General features: G+C 38.8%; 1 protein-coding gene across 1 annotated transcript in view; it reads left to right on the top strand.

Moving 5' to 3' along the window:
• HTR4 (5-hydroxytryptamine (serotonin) receptor 4, G protein-coupled) overlaps positions 1–21303 on the top strand; it is a 317427-nt gene that overhangs the window by 188922 nt on the left and 107202 nt on the right. Inside the window, exon 4 of the mRNA XM_006863851.1 lies at positions 1095–1295. Within this exon, the coding sequence (XP_006863913.1) occupies positions 1095–1295 (201 nt within the window). The remainder of the gene's footprint in view (positions 1–1094; positions 1296–21303) is intronic.

The following is a 21303-nucleotide window of genomic DNA, read 5'->3' as shown; positions in this document are numbered from 1 at the left end:
TAGCAGCCCAATTCTTAACCACTATGCTACCAGAGCTCCTTAGAGATCATTAATTGGAAAATAGTTACACTAAAAAGAAATAACATTTATTTGAAATCCAAATTTAACTGAGTAACCTGGTGTGGCGCTGTGGGTTAATGCTCCAGACTGCAAAGCTGTTTGAACTATAAGATCGGTGATTCAAGCTCACCAGCTGCTCCTTGGAAACCCTATACAGAGTTGCTAAGTGACTCGATGGCACTTAACAACAACAACAACAACATCCTGTATTTAAATGGCAACCCTAGGCATTCTGAGCTAAATAATTTAAGGTTAAACCTTAGCATCAATATTTATGAATATTCTCCAGGTGATTCTGTATGCAGCCTGGACTGAGAACTGCCAGGCCATAAAAAAGGGCAAAGATGTAGTACGTGCCTTTATTTGTTGTGGTCCTCTATAATCAAGGCATGCACTGAGCAAATGATGCTGCAAATAAGTATGAAAGTACAATTCTGACAAGTGTCACAAACATGAAGTCCACAAACATTTGGAAGAAGAGAATTTTAGGAAAGTCCTTGGGAATGATCAAAATGAGTACTGAAGAAGTACCATTGTTGTTGTTAAGCGTCATGGAGTTGATTCCAACTCATAAGACCCTGTATAGGGTTTCCAAGGAGCAGCTAGTGAGCTTGAACCACTGATCTTATGGTTCAAACCGACTTTGCAGTCCAGCACATTATCAAACATGGGACCAGTAGTGCAGGGAAGTGTCCCAGGAAAAGTGGGTATCTTATGTAAAGGTCCTGCCATGTGGAGTCCAAGGCCTAGGGAGAGCTTAGATAAAGTCATTGAGCCAGGTAGAGTTGAAAAATAGAGGGCTATTGGTGAAAGGTGAATCTGGAGAAGTCAGAAGAGACAGGATCACTGAGGGCTGGGTCAGCCGTGTTACAGAAGGGAAACATGAGTCTCAAAGAATACACACATTGTCTTGTCCTTTTCCTACTTTCTACCTTTCCTTCCTTCTCCTCCTCCTCTTTCCTCTCTTCCTCCTTTTTTTCTTCTCTCCTTTCTTCCTTCCTGTCCCTGACTACCGCTTATACTTTCTCTCACAGGAAAATAAAAACCAATTATTTCATTGTATCTCTTGCCTTTGCGGATCTACTGGTTTCGGTGCTGGTGATGCCATTTGGTGCCATCGAGCTGGTTCAAGACATCTGGATTTATGGGGAAATGTTTTGCCTCGTCCGGACATCTCTTGATGTCCTTCTCACCACAGCTTCAATTTTTCACCTGTGCTGTATTTCGCTGGATAGGTAAGCATAAAGTCATGTGAAGCATGGGGGGCAGCATGCTAGAGACAGTGGCTAGTTTGATATTGTGCATTGTGTTGCTCTGTTTCCTAATCCAATAAAATAAATGACTCAAAGTTAAAATTAGTTATTTATTTACTCTCTGGTCTTTGTGGAGGGTCCCTTCTTGATTAGGCATTTTCTTAGACACTCAGACAAGAGAATAATAAGACCAGAAACTAGCATAGCAGGTTACGAGTTGGGTTGCTAACCAAAAGGTCAGAAGTTCGAATCTACCAGCTGCTACAGGAGAGAAAGATGAGGCTTTCTGTTCCTGTAAAGAATTACAGTCTAGGAATGCCTATACCAGGCTGCTGTGACTAGGAATCGACTCCATGGGACATAACCATAACAGAACTTCCCTTCAAGGAGTTTACTATCGAGACAGCTAGTTGTCATTAAGTGCCGTTGAGTCAGTTCTGACCTATAGCCACCCTGTATAGGGTTTCCAAGGAGCAGCTGGTGAGCTTAACCCACTGACCTTGTGAATCAAACTGACTTTGTGATTGATCACATTAACCCACAGCACCACGCCAGGACCCCTAGACAGCATGAGATATTACCAATCTAGTGCGTCATAGAGCTCTGAATTTTACACTGATAGTATGATCATAATTTTGAGGGATCCTGGTGGCAAGAGTTAACATGATGGCCTAGTAGGCAGTAGGAGTAATTTGAAATAACAATGCCTTACATTTGAGCATGGCCTTTACCTGAAATATGTGTTTGTATCATAACTGTATTTGTTAAACTATATGCATGTAATTGTGGGTAAATTGGGAGCAAGAGGTTCTAAGGATTATTACAAAATGTCCAATAATTGCTTGTGTTTTGGACCTAGGCCTAGGTAGAATTTTATTCCTCCTGCATAATTTTGTTCTTTTTCTTCACATTTGACTTTGTGAAGCTGAATGATTTCCAACTTTGTGCTATTTGTACTCTGTTGGAGATGTATGCTTATCACTTGTATCAGTTTTTCTCGTTTTCTAAGTCCTGCTCATTTGTATACAATATTAAAGAGAGAATGCAATTTGAAAGTCAGATGACTATACCAACATATACTGCCATTAATGTAGTCATATCAAAGGGATTATCTCACCAAAAGAGTGTTTATAGCAAATCACTTGTTTTGGAGTTACTTGGGGAAATCTTTTCATATCTCTCAGGAAGACCTGCAAATCCAGTTTCTCCTTCAGTCTTGAAACAAGTCAAGGACTAGAAAAAAAGTAGGTGATCAAAATGACAGATAATGGTATTTCTAAAATATGTACCTTCAAACACTAAAGTCATCTTGGGCCCAGAGAATTGTTCACATTGATAGAGGACCACAAGGACAAAAGCCAACTGAGGGAACAGCAGCTTGATCTCCATCTCATGAGATATGTTCTCATTGATTGCAATGGCAGACTTATGGCCTGCCCTGCTTAAATTGTACTCCTCTCTTTCTTATTTGCTTTGCCATAAACACGTAGTTGAATGTGCCTAAATTAAATGCATATATAATGAGACTCCACTGTACAGCTAGAGATAATGACCCGGGTGATGTCATAGTTTGAAATTTGTACTTATTATCTCATTTGCAACAATCTGGATTCGTGAAAAGACTTTTAAGAGTTCCAGTGTATACTGACAATTCACATTACAAAAATAAAATGCAATGAAGGAGACCATCTACTATGGAAATCCAGGGTAACTTGGATATGTGCCAAAATGAGTGGTGAATGAGACTGAGAGTATTACAGAATTACTCCAAATGCAAGATAAACCTGGGCTTACTTGTGCTTACTTGCTATAGTGAATTATATTTTTACCACATCAAATATTCTGCATCTAAGTATGGCTGGCATCTGTCTCTCTTTCAACCACACAGCACCTACCAACAGACTGAAAGCCATTTTTCAGATTTGCAGTTCATCATAGGAATAGAGTTCCAAGTAAGCAAGGTATGCATGGGCTTACTTGTACTGATGTACTAATCTGTAGTGAGTAATTTTACATGAGACAGTAAAATCCATGTGAAACCGTTCACTAGAGATTAATAAGTAAACTCATTCTTTCTTTGTTTACTGGGTAATCCACACTTGATTTTAGGGTTTGGAGAAGGCAAGAAGAAGGTTATTAGGGCAGCTGAAAGTAACTTTGAAGTCTGAGCAAAAGCTAATGAAGCATGGTGAAAAGTATAGAATCAGGTCTTTCTGGTGTGGACAACTTCCTCTAGGCATCCCTAAGAAGTCTGAAAGCTTAATAGGCAGAATTGACTTCAGAGTTCCAGATTTATCCTCAAGTTCTTTTAGAATCATGAAATCTGTACATAGGTCTGAGTTGTTCTGAACAATATGAGTGGTCATTTAAAAACGCCTACTTTAGAATCGAAGAGTTTTCGGTTCGAACCTAGGAGCCCTGGTGGCAGTGTTTAAAGTACTTGGCTGTTAATCTAAAAGCCAGCAGTTAGAACACACCAGGTGGTTTATGGGAGAAATATGTGACAATCTGCTTCTGTAAAGATTTACAACCTTGAAAATCCCATGTGATAGTTTTCTGTCAGATAGGGTCACTTGTGAGTGAGAATCAATTCTATGACAATGGGTTTGGTTTGGGTGTTCAAATCCCAGCTCTGCCACTTTTTTTACTTCTGAGAATAGTGATAAATTACTTAGTCTCTCTGAGTCTCCATTTTCTCATCCTAAAACAGGAGAAATAGCACCTACTGTATAGGTTTTCTGTTGAAATTAAATGTGGTAATCCAGGGAAAGCATAGCAGTGTGCATGTTGGTACAGCACGCAGTATTAGTCTTGAGACTCTCCACATAACTACTGATCCCTCTTTCCAAGCTTGGACTTTTTTCTCAGTCAATAGCTGCTACAGTCACTGCATCAGTCAAAAACCAATTAATTATTCTTAGTAATGGTATTTCTTTACTTCCTATATTTAAATAATGACAGGTCGTATTGATTTTTCCTTCCTAAGCAGATGCTCATCTGTCTACATCTCTTCACTCTACCAGTCTAGTCCAAACTAATATCATCTCTTGCATAAAACAGTGCAGTTAACTCTTACTTGTTCTTTTCAAGTCCGTTTTATTTCTCTCCAATCCACTCTCCACATACAAAATCTCATGACAGTCTTTTAAATAATTCAACTCTAGTCCTGTTGCTCCTTTGCTTTAAACCCTTCAATGGCTGTTGGTTTCATTGAGGATCAAGGTCAAAGTCCAGGCTTATAACACTATATTGTCTCTCTCTTATCCTTGTCCCCAGCCTTGCCTCAGGCTTCTCACCAACCTCACTCACTATTTATGCCTGTATTGACCTTCTTTCTCTTTTTCCAGTATTCTATTCTTAACCGCCTCAGGACTTTGGTCCATTCTGCATAGAAATGTCACTTGCCTCCTCTCCTGTCTGTTTTTTCAGCTTGCAGCTTAGTCTTCTCTACTTAGAGAAGCCCACGCTAACTCCACCAAGCCCATTCTTCTTTGTAGAATTTAGTGCAGTTGAGAATAAAGGCAATTGTGTAATAGCTTCCTATTAAATGCAGTTTCTCCTGCAGTGGACGGAAACGTCAGGTTGTGAATAAGGGTAAGGCCCCTGCCGTTATGGAACTTACTTTTTTTTCTTTCACTTTTTTATTGTGAATTGGGTAAGAGTTTACAGAACAGATATTCAACAGAATTCATTCAAATTTTTTTTCATGTAATTGAATTCAAATTTTTGAATGTGACACCATTTTCTCCCTGTTTTTCACATTTCCATTCTTCCTTCTTTTCTAATCCTTCCTGCCTTTTGAATTTTGTCTTCGGGTAAATGCTTCCCTTTTTTATCTCAAATGGTGATTATTCTAAGGCATTTATATTTCCCTAGTATTATTGTTCCCCTTATAAACCTATCTATAGTTAGGCTGAAAACTGAGTCACTGGGGTGAGTTCAGCTCCGGTTTTGAGGGTTATTTAGGGCCCGGATTCCCTTGGTTTCCCCCGTTTTTTTTCACCCATTAGGCGTTTTTTTTTTTTTTTAATTTTGGGGTTTTTTTTTTACATCCCCACTACTACCACTACACACATACACTCTATCCAGGACCTTTTAATGTGATCTGTCAGTAGTAGTAGCTGGGCACCATCATATTCTGGTTGCACGGCCATGGAGACTTAGGCTCGCATGGTCTTTTAGTCCATTGGATTGTTTTCTTGCAGCTTCACTTTTCTTCACTCTCTTTTGCTCTAGATGAAGAGAAAACAATAGTTGCACCTGAAAAGGAATTTACATTCTAAAGGAAGAAGTCCTAGTTACAAGTAGAGCTGATAACCAAAAGGTCAGAAATTTGAATCTACCAGCCTCTCCGTGGGAGAAAGATGAGCCTTTCTGCTCCCCTAAGTATTTACAGTCTTGGAAACCTTATAAAGGGTCTCTAGAGTTGGATCCAACTCGATGGCAAAGAACCACCACCACTACTACATTCCAATGGAGAAGTTTGACAATTAGCCAGCAAATACATAATTATGCATTTAATTGTATGGTAAAAACTTAATAAATAGAATGCTCAGCACATTCTATTTGTGAGCAATGTTAAAATATCCTATTTAAAGAGCTTGTGTGGTGTAATGATTAAGCTAACCTAAAGCTAGGTGGTTTAGACACACCAACTACTCTGTGATAGAAAGATGTGTCAGTCTGCTTCCATAAAGATTTATGGACTGTAACTGTTCACACTTTTGCTCTTTCCTATAAGATCACTTTGAGTCAGCATCAACGAAACAGCAACAAGTTTGTTTTTTATTTCTTGCAACATCCATTTCATTCTCTGATGTTGCTGTTGGTAAGTACCATTGAGTCAGTTCCCACTCATACTGACACTCTGTATCGGGTCTTTGAGGAATCTCTGGTTGGTTTAAACCAACAACCTTATGGTTAGCAGTCCAGTGCTTATCCTACAGTGCCACATGAGGACTCCTGATGGTGGACATGAAAAAATCCCATAAGCTCGATGGAGTTAGATTCTTGTGTTTTCTTTTGTTTTCCTTTGGGAGCCCGGGAAACTTGTCATTTGTCTCCAGCATTCCCTGTTCCAAGGGAGAAACTCTCATAGAACTGGAAGATTCACCCAGAACATTACAGGACAGTATTTTAGCCAGGAAGAATGTGACTTCATTTCTCATCTAGTTTCTATTTCTGCTGTGGCTTTCCTCGCCAGCAGTTGGGCTGGGCGGAGCTAGGCCATGGCATACAGTGAATGTCTGCAATGAGGTGCAATGTCATTACTAATCCTGTGATTCCTGGCAAGATGCCTTCTGCTCCTGTTTCATGCTGCAGCATCTGTTGGAAAGACACACACAACAGTGATTCTCAGTCAGGAATGTGGCTTTTGATTCCTAATTCCATCCAGATTGCAAGTCCCTGGATCAAAGCAAAAGTACAGGACTCCTTTATCAGCATAAAATGCAACCCAACTACCATTCTTAACTCACAGTACACCCCAGTGCATTGAATATATATTCTTGTTAATAATAAAAATAAATTGCCTCATGAAAATAACTTGCAAATCATGACAAAAATACATAAATCACATATGGGGTCATACAGTATAGATGAATTTTTTAAAATTTAAAGTTCTGTAGCGAATGAAAATCAACCAAGGAACTATGATACATCACTGATATAAAAAGTAGAATATAATGTTAAAAGCCATCAGAAACAATTATATATGCATCGCTAGAAAAATAGCTGCTATATTATGTGAAAAACAAAACACAATTCAGACTTTAATATTTATAATAAATTTCACTTATATGATACACATATAAATATGTGTAACTGGATAGATAGTATGAATGAATAAATTGTCAATAAAGCATTAACTGTTAATCTATTGTAATGATGTCTTTTCTAATTGTTACTCTTTTTAAATTATAGCAATGATACCCAATCCTTGTAAAAATGCCATCAGTTTATGAAAACACAAAACATCTCCAATTATCCCTCTTCAATTGCAGAGCCATATGATTACCCTTGAGGTAACCATTATAAATTAGTTGTTAGGTGCAAGAGATCTATGCACAATAGAACAAAACCCTACTGGGTCCTACCCCATCCTCACAATTATTTTAATGTTTGAGGCCATTGTTGCTGCCACTTTGTCATTCCATCTTGTTGGGGGTCTTCCTTTTTTCCAATGACCCTCCATTTTACCAAAAATGATGTCCTTCTCCAGGGACTGGTCCCTCCTGACAAAATGTCTGAAGTATGAGAAAAAGAGTTTCACCACCCTAGCTTCTAAGGAGCATTCTAGCTGTACTTCTTCCAAGATAGGTTTGTCTGCTCTTCTAGTAGCACATGTTGTTGTTAAGTGCTTTCGAGTTGGTTCCGACCCATGGTGACCCTGTACAGGCTTTCCGAGGCTGTAAATATTTACAGGAGCAGAAAGCCTCATCTTTCTCCCACAGAACAGCTGGTAGTTTTGAACTGCTGACCTTAAGTTTTGTAGCCCAATTCGTAACCACTATGCTGCCAGAGCTCCTTGGCAGTAGTAGTACTGGTACTTTCCAAATGCTTCACCAACACCGTAATTCAAATGCATCAATTCTTCTAAGGGCTTCCTAATTTATTTTCCAACTTTCACGTGCATATAAGGCAATTGAAAATGATATGTGTTGGATCAGGCATATCTTAGCCAAAGTGGCATCTTTTAAAGACACCTTTTACAGAAGAATTGCCTAAAGCAATATGCCTTTTGTTTTCTTGAACTGCTGCTTCCATGAGCATTGATTGTGGATCCAAGCAAAATGAAGTATTTGACAACTTCAAATTTTCTCCATGTATCATGATATTTATTGGTCCAGTTATAAGGATGTTTGCTTTCTTTATATTGAAGTGCAATCTATACTGAAAGCTGTAGTCTTTCATCTTCATTAGTATTTCAAGTTCTCTTTGCTTTCTGAAAGTAAGATTGTGTCATCTGCATATCACAGGTTGTTAATAAATCATTTAATCCTGATGCCATGTTCTTCTTCGAATAATCCATTTTCTCAGATCATTTAGGGTGCACACAGATTGAATAAGTATGGCGAAAAGTTACAACTCTGGTGCACACCTGTCCTGATTTTAAAACATTCATATCCCCTTGTTCTGTTCGGAAAACTACCTCTTGGTCTACGTACAGGTTCCTCAAGAGCACAATTAAGTATTCTGGAATACCCATCTTTCATAATGTTATCCATAGTTTGTCATGACCCACCCAGTCCAATGTCTTTGCATAGTCAATAAAGCACAAGTAAATATCTTTCTGATGTTTTTTGCTTCAGTCAAGATCCATTTGATGCCAGCAATGATATCTCATTATACATCCTCTTCTGAATCCTGCCTGAATTTCTGGGAGCTCACTGCATATGTAATGCTGCAATCATTTTTAAATTATTTTCAGCATAATTTTATTTGTTTGTGGCGTTAATGATATTGCTAAATTATTTCTGCATTTTGTAGGGTCACCTTTCTTTGGAATGGGAACAAATATGACTTTTCCAATAGATTGGCCTGATATCTGTCTTACAAATTTCTTTGCATCCACAAGTGAATACTTCCAGTGCTGTATCAGTTTAAAGAAACATTTCTATTTGTATTCTGTCAGTTCCTGGATCTTTGTGTTTTTTATAATGATTTCAGGGCAGCTTGGACTTTTTCCTTCAATACCATTGATTCGTGGTCATATGATACCTCTTGAAATGGTTAAACACTGAGCAAGTCTTTTCGGTACAGTTACTGTTTTAAATAGTGTCGTTGTTGAGTGCCATCGAATCACTTCTGATTCATAGCTACCCTGTATTGTATAGGGTTTCTGAGGAGTAGCTGTTGAATTTGAACTGCTGATCTTGCAGTTCAAACCAACCTTGAAGTCTAGTACATTATCTCAGAGCACCATCCCTGTAAATACCCTTCCTGTCATTTTATATGCAGAAAGTAGACTAGTCATATGAATATATTACTAGCTTACCCAAGTGGATTTATGTTTGAAATTAGGCTTTAGAGAGGGTTTTCCCCATATGTTGTTGTTATTAAGTAACGTGGAGTCAGTTCTGACTCATAGTGACCCTGTACAGGGTTTCCTAGACTGTAAATCTTTATGGGAGCAGAACAACTCATCTTTCTACTGCGGAACTGCTGGTAGTTTCGAATTGCTGACCTTGTGGTTTGGCAGCCGGACTCATAACCAGTACACTACCATAGCTCCTTTCATACATCTCAGTAAACTGCTGGAGTGAAGCATGCTTACCAACTTTCTTAATGTGTGATATATTAATATGGTCTCTATCAGCAGCATGTGACAGAAATTAAATTGATGGGTTCAATTGCTGAAAAATCTTGCTTTGGATAGTGTTCTGTAAAGGGTTTGAGTAATTTCTTTCTTCCTCTGTGTATTTCTCCCTCTCCTCTTTATCTTTGTTTTACCTTGCCAGTTTCTCTGCCTCTATGCCTGTCTCTTTTTTAAGTCTATTCCTTTTTACTATTTACTCTGTTGTAAATAGTAAATCCCTGAAAATACTGTTCTTTTCATGTCATCTGTGAAAGCAACTGGAATCGCTGTATCTACAAAATCCTCCAACAATTTCTCAGTCACAGATTTTCCTTTAAATAGGTTTACTTGTAAAACAAACATATCTGACTCAAAAGTTACCTACTTCATTTTGTACTGGAGAGAAGTGTTTCGGCATTTCTAAATGATCTCCCTAGAGTATAACTCAATTTTGTTATATAGAAATGAAACATGTCTGTCATTGTGAACTTGTGTAACACAGTTACATTTGTTATCTCAATAGAATTGAGATCCATTTCTGCTAAGAAAGCATATTATAAATTTCTCCCTTTTACATATTCCTGCCACCATTCATCTGTCAGTTTGCCGTACTATAGTGGCTTGTGAGTTGTTGTGATTCTGGAAGCTATGCCAAGGGTAATTTAAATACCAGCAGGGTCATCTACAGTGGTCAGGTTTCAGATGAGCTTCCAAATGAAGACAGACTAGGAATAAGGAGAGATGAACTACTTCTGAATATTTAGTCACTGAAGACTTTATGAATATCAGAGAAATACTGTGAAATATAGTGCTGGAAAATGAGCCCCACATGTTGGAAGGCACTCAAGATGAGACTGGGGAAGAGCTGCCTCCTCAAAGTATAGTTGACCGTGATGACGCAAATGGAGTAAAGCTCTTGGGAGTAAAGCCCTCAGGACCTTCATTTGCTGATGGATGCTGAACAAGGGATATCATTGCTGATGTCCATTTGATCTTGGCTGAAAGCAGAGAATACCAGAAAGATGTTTACCTGTGATTTATTGACTATGCAAAGGCTTTTGTTTGTGTGGATCATTACAAGCTATGGACAACACTGCAAAGTATGACTATTCCAGAACACTTAAGTGTGCTCATGAGGAATCTGTACATGGACCAAGAAGCAGTTGTTCAAACAGAATATGGGAACACTGAATGGTTTAAAATTCAGAAAGGTGTGCAACAGGGTTGTATTCTTCCACTATACTTATTCAATCTGTATGCTGAGCAAATAATCCGAGAAGCTGGGTTACATGAGACAAAACATGGCATCAAGATTGGAGGAAGACTCATTAACAACCTGTGATATGCAGATGATGCAACCTTGCTTGCTGAAAGTGAAGAGGACTTAAAATATTTACTGATGAACATCAAAGAGCACAGCCTTCTGTATGGGTTGCATTTCAATGTAAAGAAAACAACAATCCTCACCACTGGACCAAGAAACAACGTTCTTATCAATGGAGAAAAAATTGAAGTTGTCAAGGATTTCATTCTTCTTGGATCAACTATCAACACTCATGGAAGCAGCAGTCAAGAAATCAAATGGTGTGTTGCATTAGGCAAATCTGCTGCACAAGACCTTTTGTGTTGAAGAGCAATGATGTCAGCTTGAGGACCAAGGTATACCTGACCCAAGCCATGATATTTTCAATTAACCTCATATGCATGCAAAAGTTGGACAGTGAATAAGAAAAAACTGTAGAATAGTTGATGCATATGAGTTATGGTGTTGTAGAATATTGATGGTACCATGGTCCGCCAAAAGAACCAACAGATCCATTTTGGAAGAAGTGTAGCCAGAGTGCTCCTTGGAGGCCAGGATCGCCAAACTTCGTCTCTCATACTTCGGACATATTGTCAGGAGGGACCAGTTGCTGGAGAAGGATATCATGTTTAGTAGGTGGAGGGTCAGAGAAAAAGAGGAAGATCCCCACCAAGATGGATTAGCAAAGTGGCAGCATCAATGGGCTCAAGAGTGTCAACAATAGTGCAGTTGGCCCAGGACCAGGCAGTGTTCCGTTCTGTTGTGCATAGGGTTGCTATGAGTTGGTAACTACTCAATGGCACCTAACAATAAGATATTCTTTAAGGGTAGGTTCATGTTTTGTACATAATGGTAATATTTGTTGAGTTTTATTTCATACCAAAGAATATGAACTGTTACTGTAATATACATTTCACTGTGGTGCTGTGGGTTAATGTGCCAGACTGCAAAGTCATTTGAACTGCAAGGTTGGTGGTGCAAACTCACCAACTGCTCCTTGGAAACCCTATACAGGGTTGCTATGAGTAGGAACTGACTTGATGGCACTTAACAACAAAAACAAGTATTTATTGATCACTTACTAACTTCCATGAACTATTTGGGCACTGGAGATATGAGGTGAATTCTAAAAGTGTGTAGAAAAAATGGAATTAAAAGATAATGGAATTTTTCCATAAGCTTTTTGAAACGCCCTACTCACAGAGCTCTTAGGTAGAAAATACAGATAATAATTAGGTAATTACAGTAAAATTGTGTTGTTGTTGTTAAGAGCCATCAAGTCGGTTCCAACCCTTAGCAGCCCTGTATAGGATTTCCAAGGTGTGGATAGTGAGCTCGAATTGCTGACCTTACAGTTCAAACTGACTTCACAGTCTAACGCATTAGCCCACAGCACCACAGCAGGACAGTAAAATTAGTGACCATTAAAATACAATAAGGAGTCCAAGGAGCATATAATCTAAAAATAGGCAAGCCTTCCTGAGGAAATCATTTTAATCTGGGTGATGTAGATGTCAGAGAGGAGAGAGGAGGAATAGGAATAGATAGTTTGGGGACAACAGTGTGTTCAAATTCCCAGAGTTTTACCAGTATCACCTTTTGCTAAGTCCTCATCATGCCATTCAGTATATTTCTCAATATGTCCTGACTGTTTTTTCTACCTCATCTTCCACCCATGAGTATGTTGTGCTTCCCCATGACTCTATGTTACTACCTTTTCCTTGAGTTCCTTTTCTTTTCTGGTTGAACATCGACCCTCCTTCTAGAGATGTCACCTTCTCCACAAAAACTGCCTGGGCTCCACTCCCAAAGATGATTTGTTGTTTGAGAACTTTGAAAATAAGTGTATTCGTTATCAATCATCTTAATTGGTTTATGTCTATTTATGTCGCACTAGACTATAAGCACCTTGAGAGTAGGTCTTTATCTCATGCATTCTTGTGTTGCTGCCAAAGGTACATTGTAGCTGCTTCATACATGCTTGACTGAGCAAGCAGTGCTTTGGGATGTGACTTGTGGGTGTTTGATATGTCTTTGGTGTTAGTTTTCTACCTTAGCACTCTCAACCTAGCAAGTGGTTGCAACTGTGATTTGTGGTGCTAGATGACTAGATTCAATCCCAGCTTGACTAATTATCAATTGCTTGATCTTGGGTATGTCATTATATTTTTCAGAGTTTTCTCTTCTCCTTGGTAAAATAGTGTTAATGTTACCTTTCCTTTGGGGTTTGTGAGGCGCAAACAATTGAACGCATGTAAAAGAAATGGATCGGTACACAACACCTAGCAAGCTTTCAGTAACTGTTATCCACAAGTAGTAATCTCTTATTGTTTCCTTCCAAATGCTAATGCCAAGTGTCTGGAGTGGGTGCCTTCTCAATAATGTTCAGTTATTTTATTGATTTTATTTTTTTCGTCCTGTCTCATAGCTGAGTATCCTTCAAAAGTTAGAGTCTTAATCTTCCATTCCTAGGTATTTCCACTCATGCCTTTGGAGAATCCATCCATCATTGTGGCTTCACTTGTACCTCTGCTCTTATATCCTGCAATCTTGTCCCACCTCAAGCTCTGGGCTCCTCTCTTGTCCTGCCTATTCAACATCTGCCTTTGAGCACCTTTCTGGTATCTCAAGGTTAATATGCAGAAGTTGACATTTCCATCCTACACTAGTATACTTCTCCAATCTGTATATCTAAGGTGTATCTATTCTTTTAGTCATTGAAACTCAGTTCTCTGAAGGCAGCCTTTACTTATCTCTCTTGACTTACTGGTTACCAAGTGCTAGCCATATTTTCAGATATATATTTCAAAACTAGCTCCCTGTTCTTTATTCCTTTTTTTTCATTTCAGTTCTGAATTATTGCAATAATTTCTCAGTTTTTATTCCTATATAAGATTTAATCTTCATTTTTAGATATGTTTGTTTGTTTGTTTTTGGATGTCCTAAACTTAAAAAAAAAAAAAAAAAAAGTCTAGAATGCCCCATATTCTCCTCCTCTTAAAGATAATTGCTTTTTCCTGAATTTTCATGACTTTACTAGCATGGACCGTGGCAGATGTGGGTATCAATTCCAGTTCTAAAATATTCTGTCTTGTGACCTTGTACAAGTGGATTCAACTCTTTGACCTTCAGTTTCCTCATTTTTAAAATGAAGATGATGAGAGCTGCCTTGCAGAATTGCTGTAAGAATTAGATAAAATATAGAATACACTTCCTGCTACCCAGTGGATCCTTAGAAGAGGAGTCGTGTGTAGTTGTAATATTAGCAGTAGATGTAACAGTAGAGAAGACTTACAGACAATTCAAAGAATGCTACATAACATATACAAGTGGACTTCAAAAAGTTTGTGTAAAATGGAATTAAAAGATAATGGATTTAAGAGCAAAAGCTGAGTGTAGGACCCTATCCAGAGAAGCAGCAATACCAGAGATGGAGGCAGAGATGAGGACATGGAGAAAGGGAGCAGCTGAGGACTCTGGACTCATGGAAAGAGAGTCACTGAGACCTGACAGGCTTGCAGAATGTGCCCTTTGGTTGTTTAAATGATTATGTATTTCTGAGTGTTTCTGTGTACACCCCCTCCCAATAAAATCAAAACAAAACAGAGGGAATAGAAGCATATACTGTTGAATGATGATGCACGGAGGCGATTGTAACCATTTCAATGAAACGATGGTGCAAAGCCAATGTTCTCCCATGTAAACTATCACTCAATTCATAATAAAAACTTAAAAAAAAAATAAGATAATGGATTTTTCCATGACTTTTTGAAGACTCCTTATATATCTTAGGTACAATAAGAAACAGAGTAGAGTTGGGTGGAAGGGACATGTCTATCACTGCTTCGGGAAGCCAGAGAAGATTTTCCAGAAGATGTGACCCTTGAAACAAATCTGGAATGATAATCAGTCAGTATCTGCTGGCAGATCAATCAATTCATACACACTCAGAAGTATACCAGGTAACCTTTGTGGCCTGTAAGTCGCTGCTAAAAAGTTCTCAGATGACATTTTGGACAGATTATATTATTTCTCTTGATCTATAATAATTCAGGAATAAATCATCCTAGACAGTTGATATTCCCCTTCTTGCAAATTTCCTTATCATAAAGGTTGTTGTTGATGTTGTTGTTGTTGAGTTTCATTGAGTTGGTTCTGACTCATAGCGATCTTGTATAGGATTTCTTAGGAACAGCTGGTGGGTTTGAACTACTGACTTGTGGTTTGCAGTCCAGTGCTGATCCTACAGTGCCAAAATAGGAGTCCAGAGAGCAACATGTTGTTGTTGTTAAGTACCATCAAGTCAGTTCCAACTCACAGCAACCCTGTAGAGGGTTTCTAAGGAGTGGCTGGTGAGTTTGAACCACTCACCTTGTGGTTCAAGCCGACCTTATGGTCCAGTGCATTAACCCACAGCACCACACAAGGACTCCTTACCTACAGCACCTGGTAATTCCAGGTGGTCTCTCATACAAGTACTACCCAGGCCAAACCCTGCTTAGCTTCTGAGATCAGATGAAATCAGGCACATTCAGGGTGGTATGAGAGCAAATTGTTGTTGTTGTTGTTGTTGTTATGTGCTGTGGAGTTGGTTCCGACTCATAGCGACCCTGTACAGGGTTTCTGAGACTGTAAATCTTTATGGGAGCAGAACGCCGCATCTTTCTCCCGCAGAATAGCTGGTAGTTTAGAACTGCTGACCTTGTGGCTCACAGCCCAATTCGTAACCACTATGCATCAAATCTGCAGATTGCACATGGAATTTCAAAGTTTCTGCAAAGACCCAGCTTGATGTCAAACAAGAGAAGCAAACACTAAATGATTTAAAGTTAGGAAAGGTGTGTATGAGGATTATATTCTCTCACTATACTTATTCAATCTGTATGTTGAGCAAATAATCCAAGAAACTAGATTATATGAAGAATATTGTGGCATCAGGATTGGGAGAAGGCTCATTAACAACTTGTGATAATGCAGATCATACAACCTTGCTTTCTGAAAGCGAAAAGGACTTAAAATACTCACAGTCACTGATGAAAATCAAAGACCACAGCCTTTGGTATGGGATGCACTTCAATATAAAGAAAACAAAAATCCTCATCCCTGGAGCAATAAACAACATCATGATAAATGGAGAAAAAGATTGAAGTTGTCAAAGACTTCATTTTGCCTGGACTCGTCATAAACACTCATGGACGCAGCAGTCAAGAAATCAAAGCACATATTGCATTAGGTAAATCTGCTGCACAAGACTTCTTTAAAGTGTTCAAGAGCAAAAATGTCAGTTTGAGTACTAAGGTGCACCTGGCCCAAACCATGGTATTTTCAATAACCTCATATGCATGTGAAAGCTGGACAGTGGATAAGGAAGACCACAGAAGAATTGAAGCTTTTGAGTCATGGTATTGGAAGAGAATATTAAAAGTACTATGCACTGTCAAAAGAACAAACGAAAATGGGGGGCTACAAAGGCAAGAAGTGACTGGCTTACAACCTTTCAAGAGGGAGCCTAGATCCAGAGGGTGTGGAGAAAGGTAGAATCTCCATTGAGTAGTATCCAATCTGTCTGGGTGGGGCTGATGAAAGGAGATGGGGATAGGACTCTTGAGGTACAATAGTGAATAATTACTATCAGGACTGACTAAGAGGGCTGCGAATGTAAAGGTAGACAATTTGTAGCAAAAGGAAGGGAGTGGTTGACTTTGCAGTCCAGGAGCGGAGGTCCCTGGGACCATCAAGGGAGAAGAACGGAATGTGGGACCCTACCCAGAGAAACAGTGATGCCAGAGATGGAGGCAGAGTTGATGACATGGAGAGATGGAGTGGCTGGGGACTCTAGACCCAGAGAGGGAGAGGGGCTGTGTGCTGACGACCACGGGGCAGGCTGGTTGATGATGCATGGAGGGGATTGTAACCATGGCAATGAAATGATATATGACAGGAAGAATGTAAAGCTAAAGTTCTCTCATGTGAACTATCACATAATTCACAAAAAAAAAAAAAAAAAAGAATAAACCAATCTGTGTTGGAAGAACTACAGGCAGAATGTTCCTTAGAAACCAAAATGGCCAGACTTCATCTCTCATATTTCAGACATATTATCAGGAGGGATCAGTTCCTGAAGATGGACATCATACTTGGTAAAGTGGAGGGTCAGAGAAAAAGAGGAAGAGAGATAGATGAGATAGAGAAAGAGGAAGATGAGCTAGATTGGCATAGCGACAGCAGCAATGGGCTCAAGCATAGCCACGGTTGTGAGGTTGGTTCAGGACCCAGCAGTGTTTTGTTCTGCTGTTCTTAGGATAACTATGAGTCGGTACTGAATGGAGAGCACCTAACAAGAAAAAAAAGAGCTTCAGGTCCCACCTGTGCTCTTGGCCATGTTCTCAGCATCTGCTCTTTCCTGTCCCTGGCTTCTGGTGAATATTGCTGCTGAGGTCTGCATTATTGATCTTCCAGGTCACTGGCAGCTCACCAAGACCCTGGGGAAACAGAAAAATGGCTTTTTTTATTTTTTTCTTTCTTGAAGCTAGTGCTGCTTTTCTCTCTCCTCCACCTTTTCACAGGATATGGAAAACAAAATATGATAAAATCAACTGTGAGAGCACATACTAGATGAACATAGTGGAGCTATCATGGAACACCCTATGGAAGAGTACCCAGGAAGAAAAAGCACCATTGAAGATTTTGAAACAAATACATCCCCCACCAAAAAAAGGGCAGATCACCATAGTCAAAAGAGGTATCAAGACTAATATCTGAATGATATGATAGGAAAGCTCACTAATTCCCATAAAAATTAACACTAAGTGTGGTTGTGTCCTTGGGATCTCTGTTCTTCTTGTAAATCAGAACATGAACTGCTTTGGAAGACGACACTGAGCTTTCTTATGGCCTGTGGACATGTCTCAAGCAGAGCAAATAGCAAAACAATAATTACAGTTACCAGAGAGAAGGATATTGAGGAATTCATTCTATTCTGGTCTATTGTCATTGAAGTTCTGGTGTGACTCTGGGCACTGGACTGCTTACTGCAAGGTTGGTGGTTCAGGCCCACCAGATGCTCCTTGGAGACACTATACAGGGTGAGTATGAGTCGGAACCAACTCAAAGTCATTTAACAGCTATTCTTTTATTTTTGGACGATAAATCTTAAGTATCCAAGTTTTCAAAATGTAAAATATCCACAAGGTATTATCTGTCATCTTGGCCCTGACATGTGGAAGAAAGATGAGCTTTTCTGCACCTAGAAAGATTTTTCAAGCCTCAGAAACTTATAAGTTATAGCTGACTTGATGGCACTTAACAACAGCAACAGAAACAACAGTAAAATATATATGTGTGTGTTGTTATTAAGTGCCATAGAGTCGGTTCCGACTCATAGCGACGTTGTATAGGGTGTCTGGGGAGCAACTGGTGCATTTGAACAACCAACTTTAAGGTTAGCAGTCTAGTACTTATTCTACAGTGTCATGCCAGGATTCCGTATATGCATCAGAATATAAATATATTAATAAAAAGGATAGATATGCATTTAGAAGGAAGGAAAAGAAGTAAACAAAAAGAAGACTTTCAAATGAAAAGAAAGCACTTTTAAAAATATATAGACTTTTTTTTATTGTGATTTGGGTAAAAGTTTATAGAGCACATAGTTTTTCTGTTCATTAATTCTTGCAGTTTGTTTTGTGATATTGATTGCAATCCTCACAATGTGACAGAACTCTTCCTACATCCTCCCTATTATTTACCATTTCCTTTCAGCCCTCTTTCCTCTTCCATCTTGCCTTCTGTGCTTTACCCCGGAGAAAATGCTGCTCTTTTGTTTGTATAGTTGATAGTTCTAATGAGTATGTACCTCTCTGGTGTTACTGTTCATCTTATAGGTCCATCTACCATTTTAGTTGAAAATTAAGCCTCAGGGGTGAATTTAGTTCCCAACTTGAAGGGCGTTTAAAAGTCATAGTCTTGAGGATTCCTCTTGTCTCTATCAGACTAGTAACCTTCGTATTTTTTGTAATTGTGAGTTTCATTATACATTTTTCTCACATTCTGTCCAGACTTCCTATTGTGGTCCCTTTCAGAGTAGATGCTGAACAGCATATAGTTCTTCTGATCTCAGGATCATGGTGGCAGGAACTGACATGGTTCATTAGTCCTTTGGACTAATTATTTCCTTGTATTTTTTAAAAATTTTCTTCACTCATATGTACTCCAGACAGAGAGAGGCCAATGGTTGAATTTTAGAACCATTAAGTTTTTTTTTTTTTTTAACACATTCTATCATCAAATCTTGGAGTCCTGGTGTGGTGCTGTGGGTTAATGCTGCAAAGCCATTTGAACTGCAAGGTCAGTGGTTCAAGCTCACCAACTGCTACCCAGAAACCCTATACAGGGTTGCTATGGGTGGGAATGGATTCAGTGGCACTTAACAACAACATTATCAAATCTCACATCAAGCTAATAAGGTAAATGCAGTTATCCCTGTTTTACAGATGAGGAGACTGGATCCTGGAGAGATTAAGTAATTGGTCCAAGATCATGGAGCTAATATATGGATAAGGCAGGAGAAGTTGATGCCTAGATATAAAAATATAAAGTTGACTGCTAAGACCGCCTCTACCTTTAAGATTCCAAATAGTTGTTGTTGCTACTTCTGCCTTTCCTTGGTTGAAACAGCAGGAAGTGAAGTGTACTTAATTGCAGGAGGAGTGGGGGGAAATTAGCATGGAATTTAAAATACATAGCTGTCTTCTAAGAGTTGTCAAAGTAAATTGTGTCCCCAGAGACATTTAAAAGCAATATGATCACACACTTATGCAAAAGGCTGCAACTGGGAAAGCTGGTGACTGGTCTACCAAAAGGGATTATTATTATTTTTTTTTAATAGTGTTTTATGAGCAATTCTTTGAAATGTTTTACATAAGAAATTTCTTTGTAAATTCCCTTGCTACATCTTAGTTAATCCTGACCACCTGAAGCCTCATTTGTCACTTGAACATTCATTTAACCACTTTGTAAAAAAATCAAATTTTAAAACAAATAAAAGCAAATTTGTCCACTTTCCTCTCCAGTCACCCTTACTCAGACTCTAAAACTCAAATTAAAAGATACTGGAGAAAGGTTTGTGCTGTCCCTCTTCAAAACCGAATTACACTGTAATGGAATTTTTTAAGTGGCTTTCAGTGGATTCGGACTCATAGTGGCCCTGTATAGTGTTTCTGAGGAGCAGCTGGTGGGTTTGAACTACCGACCTTGTGGTTAGCAATCCAGTGCTGATCCTACTGTGCCATACAAGAAGTCCATTTTAATTGGTAGTGATTATCATTTTGTGGGTATGCATTATGTATTTGAGAGAAAGAGACATAGGGATACTACATACAACAGAGCAAAGCACTACTCAGTCCTGAACCATCCTCACAATCACTGCTGTGTGTGAGCACATTGTTGCAGTCACTGTGTCAATCCATCTCATTGTGGGTCTTCCTCTTTTTTCACTGACCCTCTACTTTTCGAAGCATGATATCCTTTTCCAGGCTCTGGCCTCTCCTTATGATGTGTCCTAAGTACCTGAGACAAAGTCTTGTCATCCTCGCTTCTATGGATTATATTCTGGTTGGACTTCTGAGACAGATTTGTATGTTCCTCTGGTAGTCCATTCAGCATTCTTCACCAACGCCATAATTCAAATGCATCGATTCGTCCTCAGCCTTCCTTATCCATTGTCCAGTTTTCACACAAATATGAGGTGATTAAGAATACTATGGCTTGGTGTTAGGAATATCTTAGTTGTCAGAGTGACATCTTTGCTTTTGAACATTTTAAAGAGGTCTTTGGCCAAAGACTTACTTTATGTAATACATCGCTGTTTTCTTGACTGCTGTTTCCATAGGCAGTTCATTGTGAATGCAAATAAATTTAATCCTTAACGTCAAACATTTCTTCATTTATTGTGATGTTACTTATTGATCTAGTTGTGAAATTTTTTGTTTTCTTTATGTTGAGGTGTAACCATACTGAAGGCTTTGGTCTTTGATCTTCACTAGCAAATGCTTCAACTCCTCTTAATTTGCAGCAAGCAAAGGTATGCAAATCACGGGTTGTTAATGAGTCTTCCTCTAATTCTGATGCTACATTCTTGTTTAAATAATCCAGCTTCTCTGATTATTTGCTCAGCATAAAGATTGAATAAATATGATGACAGGATATAATCCTAACATAAGATGTAGAATGACACCTAACAATAATAACAATATCCTATATCTAATCTTGGGTATAACATGGTGATAAAGGACCTTACAAATCAGCTGGAGGAAGATTTTAATACTTTCTGTCCTAGGTCCAAAGCACTTTGAAGAAGAAGTATCATGTCATCCTGTGATCCCCTTGATGTT

This window comes from Chrysochloris asiatica, unplaced genomic scaffold (assembly GCF_000296735.1).
Source record: "Chrysochloris asiatica unplaced genomic scaffold, ChrAsi1.0 scaffold00057, whole genome shotgun sequence".
NCBI classification, from domain to species: Eukaryota; Metazoa; Chordata; class Mammalia; order Afrosoricida; family Chrysochloridae; genus Chrysochloris; species Chrysochloris asiatica.
This window is presented reverse-complemented; position numbering and strand designations above follow the sequence as displayed.